The sequence below is a fragment of the Lepidothrix coronata genome, unplaced genomic scaffold (assembly GCF_001604755.1).
Source record: "Lepidothrix coronata isolate B3197 unplaced genomic scaffold, Lepidothrix_coronata-1.0 Scaffold54, whole genome shotgun sequence".
NCBI lineage: Eukaryota > Metazoa > Chordata > Aves > Passeriformes > Pipridae > Lepidothrix > Lepidothrix coronata.
This window is the reverse complement of record NW_016690234.1, coordinates 3760070-3773634: the sequence shown is the minus strand read 5'-3', so window position 1 is coordinate 3773634 and position 13565 is coordinate 3760070. Positions and strand designations below refer to the sequence as shown.

Genomic DNA, 13565 nt, shown 5'->3' with positions numbered 1-13565 from the left:
AGTCCGTTGCCACTTATGGGTGTTTGGCTCCTAAATCACTTGGCCTACCTGCAGATGTCCCTCCAGGCTCTAGCTGGAGGAGTGTAAAGGTGCTGTTTTCCCAATTTCTGCTCGCATTGCTGGCAGTGCCCAGCTTGGAAGGCCACCATAGAGCAGAGGTGTGAGTCTCTGCCAGCAGTAACTGGTGGCAGAGACACCTGAGCATACGTTTGGGAAAATTTGGCTTTTTCCTCAGGTGCATTTGGAGCACCTTTTTTCCAAAGCAAAACAGATCTGTAGAGATAAAGTCAGTGAGGTTTTTTCCCAAGATGATGTTTGGTATTTGATCAGACCATAACAACCACAACTACATTGTGGTTCTGGTCCAACCCTCTATACCCTGGGTATAAATAGCAGTTTTACCCGAGAAGCCTAACTCCACAAACCCGGCCCCACAGAAGCCTCTCAGGTCTTTAATCACAGTTTTGAAGACTTCCAGGCACAGTTATTGCAGAAGCGGGTCCCTTTCATGCTCCTTCAGCTGCACATTTGTCATTCCCAATGGAAAACGATCCAGGCAGGTTCTGAGCAAACCAAAGACCCATGAGAAGGTCAGTGAAATAATTATTGCTTTCTCTAATTTGCCTACATGTATTTTCCTTCCTGCCTGAGTATGTTTTTTGCTCTTGTTCCATCTTTTACCTCTGTATCAGTTCCACCCCTTGGTTCCTGAAGGTTTGCAGAGTGCTCTGTCTCTTGCCTTCTCAGTTCTAATGTTCTGGAGTTTTTATAGATTTAAAAAGATGAACGTAAATGCTACATGGAGGATCCTGTCAGTTTGTGTTGTGAAAAGCATTCCTCTTCAGCATAATTTTTAAACAAATCCATATTCCAAGCATGGGAAAAGTGCATTTTGAACAGAAATGTATTCAGGGACCTAAGAGAGTAATTTGGATGGAGCTCTTGCTCTGCTTACATCTTGCTCCTGTGTGCCTGCACTGCGGCTGCACACTGAGGATGTGAATCTTTTGGGACCAGAACTTCCCTGCAGAAAGGACAATTCAAAGTCCTGGACCTTATGTAGGAACGATAAACAAATCTGCATTTTGAAATGGGCAAAGGGGTTTCAAACATTGAAATACATAGTTGCATTTATAACTTATGGTAAATTACATCATCTACAGGTTTTTTTCTCTTTGAAAATCCACAGGTTTATTTTAATAAAGAGTTCCAGCAGCTGCTATTCTGAGCAGAATCAGTCAATACCTTATTTTTTCATTGGATATGCAGCTGCAATAACAGGCCACATGTGAATTTTATTAAGCCTTCTGAATTTTCTGTCTGTTCAGGGAACTATAGATTTAAGTTTTACAGATATCTGGCTTTCTCTTGAAGTAAAAGAAAAAAGCGAACAACCAAAAAAACCCCACAAAAAAAAATCATTCACACCATTTCCTTAAAAGAAAGGAAAGGCTTTATCATGCCTATGGATTAAAATGTGATTAAGATGTCCTGTGTTAGCTGTGAGTGGAATTCCATGTAACTGCTGGAAATGAGACACTTGTCTTCAACAGAGACTTGAAAAACAGTAAGTTGAGTTTTATTGAGATATGAATATACCTAAATAAAATTAAAGTGCCATTTTTGTTCTGAAAATTTATACTTATTTGAGTACAATGGTCAGTATTATTTAGCAGTTGCACGTGAAAGAGTGAAAAGCACATTTTTATGAAGAAATGCACTTCACTTTGAAGTTATTACTTGCTGCATCCTAAGTTCCTTGTTTAAATTAATGAATTTTATATCTAAAATGCGGGCATCTAGAATGGGTTTTAGATCTGGTTTGATTTGAACCTTATTATTCAAACCGAAGGTGGCAGTTACTCCACTCCCATTCAGATGCACCTTAAGCATCTGGAAGTGGACAGCAGCATCTTTTTTCCACAGGCAGATAACCCACTGCACGACAATCACGCGTTTTGAGTGAGTGGATGAGAGTTTTCTGCTGATGATTGTGGAGCAGTTTGGGTGCCTGTGTGCAAAGACGTTATTTGATTTGAATGCCACACAGATATATACAGAGCAGACCTACAGGGTTCTGAGCCTGTCCTTTCCAAGGAGAGGAGGTGTCCTTTCCAAGGTGCAGAAGAGGGGTGCTTGCTCTCCTCACAGCCCTGCTGGGGGATGGAGTGTCTGCTCCCCAGCCCCCGTGGGCAGAGGGAGGGCAGCCTGAGGGGGGACTGAGATCAATAACTGGGCAGTGTGCTGCAGTAATGGAACACTTTGGCACACTCTGGACAGCTCTGATCTCTGCCTTTCGTTGCATTCTCTAAAATTCACTTACAGTGCTTTTTGTGTCAGGGAAGTGTTTACATCCCATATTTACACCCTTAAACTGGCTGCCAAACACTGAAGAGCTGATAAACACTGTGTGCTGTTAACAGTATAAAGTACAATCCCACTGCTGCTTGCATGCAAATAAATAATAATAACTTAGCTATTTGTCCGCTTTTCGGTGTATAAGTGCATTTGTCACATAACACAGTAACATCTAAATCATTTTAGTAAGAGCACTAGAAAGGCTGAAACATTACGATTAAGAGGAAGTTTTACTGTTTGGTGGTGGTTTTGTGATTTCCTTATTTGATTTTTTAAAAACCACTTTTAAAATCATGTGATGCATAATCACTATTACTGGGTTTCACTTTTTAAAAATTTTTCACTGAGTTATTTTGCCTTCCTCGGTACTGAGGGATTGGCCTACAGGCTAGAAGTTACTGTCAAATATTCGCTAAATCTTTTCTTGTAGTCATTACAGACACAGATTTCTTTTTAATGTGCTTGGTCAGTTTTGAGGCCACTTTTTTTGTTACTACCCATAAATCAGTAGCAAGTATTTTTAGTGTCATCAGTGAAAGGTTAATGGAAGCCCATAATTTTCAGACATATCTCTTTCAATTAGCTGCTCAGAAATTTCCTTAGAATGGGCGTGTAAATTGTTCCACACCGAAAACTGGAGACTGTGTCCAATTTGTGCATAAATTGAAATTGTCTTTCTAATAGACTCTTTGGAAGGTGTGGGGTTGCCTTCAAGGTAATGATTTGAAGATAAACTGACCCTTGATGAGGGAGCTGGAGTTTCAATTTAATGCGTTTCTGCAGTTTTCCTTTGCCTTCAGTGCCTTCAAATTCCACACAAATAATTCCTTCATAACAAGTGCCTTTTCAGAAGATGTATGCTGCTGACAGTTAATATAAAATTATTGCCCCTGAATGCATTTTTGTAATTACTTTCCAGAGAACTGTCTTTGTGTTAGAAGACATTTCACACTTTAGTAACATAAGTGTTTGGGGAGAACATGAGTAATAATTACAAGCAGTCTTTCAGTGAAAATAAACCTAAAAATTATAAAAAATAGCTAATGTTAAAGTTGGTTAGAGACAGTGAAGAATTTATTTAGCACATTACGCCTGTCTGTATATTTTCCAAGTTTAATAACCCTTCAGTAACTAAACTTAAAAAAAGCAATAAAGAACAGAGAAACTGCTTTCTAATTTTTAAGCAATAATGAAACTGAAAACTGATTAAAAGTGACATGCTACTAGAGACAGAATAAAGAAACTTAATCTGAATGCTCCTATAGGAGATTTCCGCTATAATGGAAAATGAAATGGCTCACAGTTTGATCAATAAAAAAATTAACAGCATTTAATAAAAGGCTTCTGCACTATGTCAACTAAAGGATACTGTGGAAGTCTTGATCCAAGAAAACCAGGGCTGTAGGGTGAGTTTGTGTATGTGAGTGTGATATGGTTGACTGAGCAAAGCTGATGGGTTTCAGGTCAGATGCTGGATAGTAAATAGTTACACAGGTTTAGAGAGCTTGGGGCCAGGACTGTCTGTATAAATAGACATCGTTCCTGGAGTTACTACACACACCCCAGCAGCGAGGCTGGATTTTCACGGAGGCAAAGAGGGTGAAGCCTTGCTTTCACTGGAGAAAACAGGGCAATTATACCATATTTACATATCTATAAATATATGTATGGTATATCTCTATGCCATGTAGAGACAACTATGTATAGATCTAGGTGAGCTCAAGTGAAAGCAAGGCACTGCAAGGCAAGAAGTTATGTGTGTTACCCATTCTGTGTGTGATGTCTGTGACTGTGCTACAGCAAAGGACGGTGCAGGACCTGCCAGTCCTCTGCCCCGTGTTCCTGCCAGCTTCCATGCCTTTAAACTCCAGGTAGATTCTTGAGGTGTTCTGAAACTGCTGCTAATTTGAGAAAACTCTATCCTATCAGTGAAGGAAGATGAACATTTTCCCTGTGAAATGTTGGTGTAGTGAGCTAACACAGAGATGCTGAGGGGAGGCAGCTGTGGGGCGTGCAGGGCTGTCACGAACAATTCTGTGGTGGTGCCGGCAGGAGCAGCGGCAGTGCAGGCACCAGTTATCACTGAGTGTGCTTGGAACCCCTTTCTCTTAGAGTGCATGTGCCAGCAGATGTAGAAGGAGGTGCAGTACCCTACCAAAATAGTTCTTCTTTGCTAAGTTAATGAAGAATGCCGAGAACTGCCCACTTACTTAGAAATCAGTATGATTTAATACATACTGGTGTGTAATAAGGTTCTGTTGTGAAATGTTGTCATGTGTGCTTCCTAGAGACTCTGACTTCTGTGCATTTTGTTGTTAATGTACTTCACACAAAATAGTATTATTGGTATAGTCCGTGATTTATCCTGTAGGTTATTATCCAGAGAGATACGTAGCACTGAGCATTCTCCCTCTTCCCTTGCCTTTCCAAAAGAAGCTCTTGTAGCCACCATTGCTGCTTGTCAGTGGAGTCTGCTGTCAGAACCACACAAATGACAGCTTGGAGAGGCTGCAGCGGCCATAGCCCTAGGAGGGCATGAGGAGGTAACAATATGCAATTTTCATGGTTCAAGGGTAGCCTTATCCTACTGTTCTTCATTACAGTGCTGCAGTGAGATCAATTTTATTAAGTTGTAAGTCTTAGGAGGCCAACGCCATTAACTACATGCTGGATCAAATAATTTTTTTGGTATTATGATTGTTTTTTATCTCTTGTTGGGGGAAGGCAAGATCTGATGCACAGATCTCTTCAGCCTGAGAGAAGCATTGCATGGTGACTGAGTGTCAGGAGGATTGTGTGCCTGTGTTGCACTCACTCTGCCCTCTCATGTAGTGGTGTTTCATGCATTAGCCTTTTAGGCTCTTTGTTTTTCAGCTAGGCACCTTTTTTCTTTACCCCATGTGGTTTGACACTGTGAGAAAGTGGTGTGCTGCACTGCATGATAGAGCACCAAACCTGCTTGCTTTTGATGCATGTAGTGATGATTCAATGTGTGGAATGAGCTGCCTTTGATACCTGGTCCTGGTCCTACAGCTGGGATGCAATCCACACTCTCTGACCTGGTTTGCTCGGCTGGAGCAGGTTTCTGGCAGCTTTGTATGGGTACAGGCACACAGCTTACAGCAGCTCACAGGAGGGCCCTGGCCCATTGAGAGGTGGCACCTGTGTTCAAAATGCAAGTGTTTAAAAGAGACGTTTTTTGAAATGTTAAAGAGCCACAGAATGGTGGTACCCAGCAAAGGCAAGACTTTTCATGCTACGTGAAGATTTCAGCTGAAGTTTGTTTGTGTTTTAATTACTAAAACACTAGTGGCTTGTTTTGCATCTGTTGATTCTTCTTTGGCCACAAGTATAGAGAACTTTGGACTCTCTTTCTGTGTGACAGTGCTAAAGAACAACACTAAAATGTAACAAACCACATAAAAGTAGAGACCTCCCCCACACTGTTTTGGCATTTGACACTGAGTGAAACATTTACTAATGAACGTTTAGATTAGGCTTTTCCTTTAAGTCATTTGTCTCTTTTGTTCTCACTTCCTAATTACAGATGAAATTTCCTTTCCTTTTGTCTTGCTGGGGAGCTGAGCAGCAGCCCCAGGGCAGGAAGGCTGCACCCCTGGGCGGGCGCACCCTGGGCGGGCACCTCAGGGCTCTGCTGGGCCCCAGGGGGGTGGCAGCTGTGTGCCAGCACTCCTCATTCCTCCATCAATCAGCTTGTTTGTCTTCAGTGCCATTTACTTTTATGCCTTGTCCTGCATCTAGGGAAAATTCCTAGGAATTACCCGTAGCCTTCCGTGAGACCTTCGATTGTTTTTGTTTGGACCAAGGCAAGGAATGAAGCGATTCCACTTTCCACTCTTCATTTTATCTTTTGCCTTCCAGCTGTCAGATGTGTGCAGAAGCTGTGCATGTGTGTGCACATGCTCATGTGATGCTTTGCACAGCATAACTTTGCAGCCATAGCTCTGCATGGCAAAGTTGCTGGAATAGAAAGTGCTGCCCAGCACTGCATCAGGGGATGCCTGCTGAAAAGAAGCAACTCTTGATGGAAGCCCTGTAACCAGAATAATTTAAAGCCAGACATGACCCTGCACTAAATAGTAGAAGAACAACCAAAGAACAATCCTAGATTTCAAATAAATTCCAGCTTTTAAAAGTCCTCAGGCTTAAAAAAAAAGTTAAAGAAAATTTACTGGCACAAAGACAGAACAGCTTGCCTGCTCTGTATTGTGCTGATAAAATAAAAAGTTTAAACTGCCCATATTTGATTCCACAGCTGAAAAAATAAGCTAAGAGGTTGATTTTTTTTTTTTTTAATTTCTCTGGCCCATGTGTTATATGGTGTTACCCATTTCTAAGTGTCTCAGTGGAAATTGTAGGTAGGCATCAGCATCACTTCCAGTGTGGCTCTGAGCTTTTGTTTCAGTCCTGCATCACTACCTGAAGCCCCCAAAGCAGTTTGCTGTGGCTGGGTTGTCACTGTGGTCCTGGGCTGAGGCTCTGCCATGCTGAGCTCCAAGCACAGCCCCAGCCTGGTGGTGGGGCAAGTGGAATTTTGCTCTTGATTTCGTTGAGGCCTGAGCTGAACATGGTACATGTAATCTGTTTTCAAATATTTGGCTTTAGGAGCACGTTGTTCCTGTAACAGAGCTGTTTTGAACACAGCTCAGAAGGCATTTCTACTGACTGCAACTTTCAAACTGGGCCTTTGGGAATTCACTTTTCCAGCTTTGCCAAGTTTGCCACATTCCTTGGACCACCAGGTCAGGCAGGAACACTCCCAGTTCTTGCTATGTCTCCTTTGAAATAGTAACTTTCTAGAGCATAAGATAGCTTGTACAGAAAAACCAAGAGTCATTAACAACATTAACTTTAGTGGCAATTAGAATAACATATTCTTGACTGTTGGCCAGATTGTTTAGGTCATAGGGTAAAATATTCTTCTTGTGCAAAGCCCTGCAGGCCTTCCACTGTGCTGCAGGGGGAAAAAAAAGAAAAGAAAAAAAAAAAGAAAAGAAAAACAAAAAAGCCCCCCAATCCTGTTTCCTGACATTTTGGGTAGTGAGGTGTACTTTCAAGGCTGATCTCTCAAATCGTATCCTCCCTTATTCATAAAAGAAAATTGTTAGAACAATCACTAGATGTGGCAGGTTCATTTAAAAACTAATAATAACACTTTTGTGAAATGCGAGGTCCTATTTTATGCCCTTCTTAGAATTGATTAGTGATCATTTACCCTGAAACTTGGTGCCAGCAGCTCCCTTCTGCGGGTGTTTGCCGTACCCTTCCTCTCTGCACACCATGCCAGGGGTGGGTGGGAGCTGTGTGCCCATGGTGCTGTGCTGCCTCCACAGTGGTATTCCATACATAAATTCCTCACAGTTGGTAGCTGTGATTATCTGGCAATCTAGATAAAAACTACTTACTATTAAGTTCACTAAAACCCAAGGCTTAAAAATCCAATCTTAAAAATTAGCTGTGTCAGTAAATACAGGGGTCTGTGCTTGGTGCTACAAGACAGCCACTGATGTTTGGAGACTGCAGAAGGTGCTATTGGCTCTGGCAACCAAGGAGTCCCTTTTGCAGGGTAGTGCACAGACATGTCCCCTCAGAACCAGGCTCAGCTCCAAAACCACCCCTGCTCCTAGTGCCAGCAGTGCCTTGGCCTCCTGTGGTGACCCAAACCCTTCTAGCAGCGTGCTCGTGCCCACGTGCCCATCCTGCCTGGCTGCACTGTGCCGGGGTGCTCCTGCAGCTCCTTGCCAGCAGGAAAATAGCAGGTTAAATTTGTGAACTCTTACAGCAAAACTCCTCAGAAATGAGTTCCTGAGGAATGCTCATGGCCTGCTGTCCTCATCAGGGAAACTGAGCTCATCGTGGGAGCAGCTGGGCTGCATTTGAAGCTTTTCCTTGCTGAATGGACCACCCATTCCCATCAGTGCCCTGGTATTTTTGCTCCCCTGGGCAAGGAGCTAGTGTCTCCCCAGGGCCGTCCGCACCCTGCATACCCCACTGGCAGCTTGTGGTCAAAATAGTGGAGACAAAGGTCAAAAAACCAGGAAACACCACAGATTTTTCTCATCAGTGTTTGGTATTCACTAGGCAAGCACCAAGTGTGCAGCTCAGCAGAGGAATCTGAAGACCATGTTGTTTGACGGACAGTAACAGCAAGGTGGGGCAAACATGGACAATTTCTTCAACTCACTGAAAACAAAAAAAATCTCATTGTAAAACTATGTTGCATTTGCTAAGTAATTTCTGCAAACTTCACTCTTGTGTTATTTGACATAAAGCTCTGTCAGGCAGCAACGCTTCTGAGAAGTTGCCTAGAGGATCATATTTCCCATTCAACAGGGAATTAAAAAATGTTTCTGGAATTTTGCTTTGCAGTCGGGAATCTATTTTCTTATCTCACATTGTACAATTTATTTTTCCTAAAGCAGTGTGCTAAATTATTTGTTATTGTTGGACTCAGTCGAGCAGCTTTATCCCTGGTGTAGTCACAAAGTATTGGAGTAAAACCAAGGATGAATTTGTCACAGCGTACTCACCAGATCAGCTGGTCTTTAGGTTAACTCTCAAAAGACAGAATTTCTGCTGAAAATATTAGTGGAAGTCCCTTAAAGCTCCCCAAAGTTGCCTAAAAGCTTTCTTCTTCAGGCTGTGGCAAAGTCAGTTCAGAAGTGCTTTCCTGAGGTCTTCGTCAGCAGGCGGCTAGGAAGCAGGTCCAGTTCTTTAGGTTAGATTTATATACTCGGACTACTTTTATAGGTTTCTGTCTTATGAAATTGGAGAGTTGATATTCTGATTTATTAACCATCAAGTCTGCAGGACATATAGGCTTTAAAAAGATTGAATGAGCTAAAATGTTTGTGATTGCAGTCTGGGATGAGAGACTGGATGGTGTGCCAAGTAAATATGACAAAATGTGATAATTTGAATATGTACATTAAATGATGTGTGAAATAAAGCAAAGCTAGCATAGCTCTAAATGTGACTTATTATTTGGTGAAGTTAGTAGTATAAAGAGAACCAGAATCATTGTTTTTTTTCATTACAATACATTTTTATTTAAGGAAGAGTCTATAAAGCATGAAGTTCAGCCAGTGGCATTTTATTGAATAAACATAGTACAGATGATGACTTACAATATGGAGTGCTTAGTGAGTGATACTTTTTATAACCAAATCCTTAAATTCATTGCCGCTGTGTAAGTGGCATATCTGATTTGTTAAGACAAACATTATATCTAGCTCTTAATGGAAATTTTGTAGTAGAAAGGTATGTATAATTTAACACTAAAAGAATCTGAAAATGTGCAGATCAGTTAACTGCTAAGAGGGATGCTGTGACACACCACAAGCAGGCACTGATTTTTAATATTTCCATTGCAATTTGAAGGGTACGTCATGTTACAAGTGCTCCATGGAAAACTGCAGAGTGTTTTACAACGGTTGATTTATGTTACCATTTGCAGAGCAGAAGATGGTATGAAATGTGTTCTGGCTGGATAGTGGTAGCAGAGCTCTACTAATGTGTGTGTCTGAATTGCAGTGCTTGTGGTAACCAGTTTTTGTCTTTAATAAATTTTATTTTCAGCTTTGTTTCATGTTCTCAGTGTTGGTTGTCCTTAATCTTTTTGGCGCTGATCTAATTTTAGAAACAATTCATCTCTCTGTTTGCTGGTGTTTCGTTAATGGCTTAAAACCCAAACACATCCCAAACCAACAAGGTGGCAACAGGGCTCCCTCCTGCCTGGCTGAGAGCAGCTCCTGGGCTTTTGGGGTCAGCCAGTGTGTGAGGCTCTCTTCTGCTGGAAGAGCCTGTGGTTTTGTCTCACTTTGCTGGATGACTTCCCAACTATTTCTGTTGTACCAACAGGGATGTATTAAGAGTGTGAGTTCTCATGGAGGCAGGTGAAATAGTGCAGGTGTAGCACCTGTGGCTGTATCTCCATGTTGGGGGCACACGTGTACAGAAGAGGTGGAGCCATCTCCATCTCAGCTGGTCACCAAAGCCTGGTCAGCATGGCTGGCTTGTCTAATGGATGCTTTCCCTGCTGAGAGGGCAGCAGGGACTTATAAGGGCCTTTTCAGCTCTGCTGCCTTTCCAGAGAGCCCAAGTGAGGGTTGTCTGTGGTTCTGCATGGAGCCATTGGGCATGACTGGCTTCAGGCACATCTGAGTCCACTGTGGCCAAGGAGGTGTCCTGGAGGCAGGAGGATGTGGCTGCAAGTCCATCCCTCACGACAGGCCACTGAGGGCATGTTGGGGGGTGACTGCCTGTGACCAGCTGCCCTGCCACCCACCCCACAGCCAGCGAAGAGCCGGCTGCCCCGGGTGTGGAGCTGCCTCCTGCACAGCCCCGGGGTGCTCAGCCCCCCACCCTGGGGTGTTTCTGGAGCTGCCACAGAGCTCAGTCTCCCTGTGCACCAATGCAAATGAAAACTTGGCGGGGGGTGGCAAAGATACATGTGCTAGCCCACGTTCCGGTCATGGACCAAGATAAAAAAATATCTGAGAGACCTGAAGGTCAGATGCAATGTGTCTGCTCTCAGCTAGGTCAGCACAATGTGAGGCTCATCTGCCCAACCAAGTGCCTCTCGTTAGTTCAGCGGGACCTCTCACGTCCTGGGATACATGTGTGCTTTGGGATCTTCAGCTAGAGCTTTTTTTTTCTTGTTGTTACTAATATTGGGGCTTGGAGGCGGTGGGAAGAGGAGAGCATTGAGAATTAAAATTCAGCACATGCCTTTTCTTTGCGGGCTGTAATTAATCTTGCCAATTTTTAAAGCTTTGAGAATCTGGTTAAGTGATAAAACACTAACAACTTTATATGACAGAGAGTTAGAGGCTCCCGCTACACACCCACCAGAGAAGATTAGAAGAGAGTGTTTGCAGGATTCGCACTAAGCAGCAGAGAATACAGTTGAGAATTGTTGCACCACATGGTATAAAAACCGCATTAATATAATGAAAGGTGTCGAGAATAATGTGAGAGCGGCTGTAATTAAATGTATCTTAATAAGTGCAACATCCTTCTTAAAGCTCTTATTTTTCAGACCTCTCAAACTTAGAGGATGTTCTTGCTGTTGGCAGGTGGCCTGGGAGGAGAGCTGGAGAGCGAAGCGAAGGACAGCCGGGCCCTGGAAGAGAGGAACAGTGTGACGAGCCAGGAAGAGAGAAATGAGGAAGATGAAGACATGGAGGATGAGTCAATTTACACCTGCGATAACTGTCAGCAGGACTTCGATTCACTGGCAGACCTGACTGAACACAGGGCACACAACTGTCCTGGAGGTAATGTTAAACTAGCTTTACAGTTCTGACAGGTGGTTAGCTGGGTAATTGGACATAGCAACAGCTTGAGGCCTCAAGTGAGATTAAAGAATTAATAATGTAATTTTACAGTTAATGTAATTTTATTGTGGTGCCTTGGGTAGCCTTTGTTCACTCCTTTAATAAAATTAAAATAAAAGCAACAGCTTTCCAATTGGAATCTGTCAGTAATTACGTTAGACAAAAATGTTTTGAGGTTTTTTTAATGCTAGAAGTTTCAGGCAGGTTTTTTTCCCCCTCTCTCAAAATGTAGGAAGATTAAAAAAGTTAAGTGACTGAAGTGTGCAAAACTCCCAGGAAGAAAGGCCTCTGAACCCCATAAAAGAACATGACAATTTCTGAGATTAAAATTCATAGTGCGAGTTTTGTAATCCCACCCTAAAAATACACCATTCTCCCTAGGTTATTATTACACTGCCTTTTGAATTTTATGGAAGTAAGGATGGCATCAGCCTACGCTGATCTTGATTTTACTTTCTGTAAAGTAAGAACAAGCTCAGAGCACCGGTGTGAACAATTGCAACATATCTTGCTTTTCCACGGCTGCCGTCGCGTGGCCGGCGGTAGCAGCAGGTATTCTGCAGAGCACACTAAGCCGATTTACAGGGGTAGTAAAAAGCTTTGCAGATTTTACTAAAGATTAAATAAAATCTTAGGAGGGGGAGCAGAGAATATGTTCCTATATATTTAAATCAGAGACTCTCATCCTTCACCTTCCCGGAGTTGAATACTCTGCCATCACTTTATCCTCCACACTCATCTGAGATATTTTAGGCTGTTGCCGTTATGGCAGACGGGTAGGTTGAGGCTGCCAGAAGGCAGGAGGGTTAATTTCTCCTCTGGTGCAGCAGTATCCCATCCTCTTTCCCCTGAGTGCATATTCCTCCTGGCCACTAAATTTGTTTTGTAATTAGTCCATGTTTTCTGCTCTGCTTTTTGGGCATAAGTAAAATGATGCTCAGCAAAGAAAAAACACGTGAAATGGAGTGCAGCAAGGGAGGGAGAGTGAGTCAGGTGGGGGCTTCGGCTTGGCCTGACTCCTACCCCAAGAGCATCCTCCGTTGTCTCACACTGATTTACAGAGGAGAAGACCCCCTGCTCTCACTCCCACCTGCTTTCTGGGAGGAAGGACAGAGGGATGTTGGGGCTTTTCCCCAGCCTGCAGTTGGGTAGGGATTGCGGACTTAAGCCCGCCCCCAGGGCTCCTTGCTCTGCACTCATTTAAACCCCACACAGGCTGCAAACTTGAAAGTGCATAAAATTGAAAGGCTACTTCTTGCAAGGTGATTTCTCGGCCAGCTGACAGCCATGGCACTGGCCTGAGACTTCTGCAAATGGCACTCTGCTGCAGGGTAGGAAGCAAGAAAATGCCACTTTCTATTCAGAAAACCCCTTGTTTTCCAAACTGGAAGGTGAGCTGCACAACTTATATCGGTCCTTTCCAAAGGAGCAGCCGCAGGGACAAGCTGTTCCTGAAGCCATCCTCACGGGAAGCAGGACAGGCAGGATCCCAGCAGGGCAGGTGGGTGGCTGTGCAGACACAGGGCATGTCCCCAGCAGCTGTCCCTGGGAGCTGCTCCGCCGCTGCTCTGTCTCCGGAGTTGTGCTGGTACAGCTGCTCGTTGTGCTGGGGGGAGCCCCACCAAAAGAAGGATCTTTTTAGCCCAGGTGTCTGCTTGGGTCTGGCTGACTGTGTGACCCCCCAAGCAGCTGTAATGGTACCACTGGGGGACTGGAACAGGGCAGAGGGGAGTGGGCACTGCTGGGGGGGACTCCAGAGGAGGAACATAAGGTTATGACAGGTGACCAGCAGCACTATGAAAAGGAGCAATTTTTTTCCTGAGGCAAATCTGAATTAAAATGTAGCAA

At 43.5% G+C, this 13565-nt stretch overlaps 1 protein-coding gene across 3 annotated transcripts in view; it reads left to right on the top strand.

Annotated features, from left to right (window-relative positions):
• ZNF423 (zinc finger protein 423) overlaps positions 1–13565 on the top strand; it is a 234895-nt gene that overhangs the window by 62128 nt on the left and 159202 nt on the right. For all 3 annotated transcript variants that reach the window (XR_001875017.1, XM_017816098.1, XM_017816097.1), the window contains exon 3: positions 11457–11657. Coding sequence is in view for 2 of the 3 variants with exons in the window: in XM_017816098.1 (XP_017671587.1) it covers positions 11457–11657 (201 nt within the window). In the remaining variant the exon portion in view is untranslated. The remainder of the gene's footprint in view (positions 1–11456; positions 11658–13565) is intronic.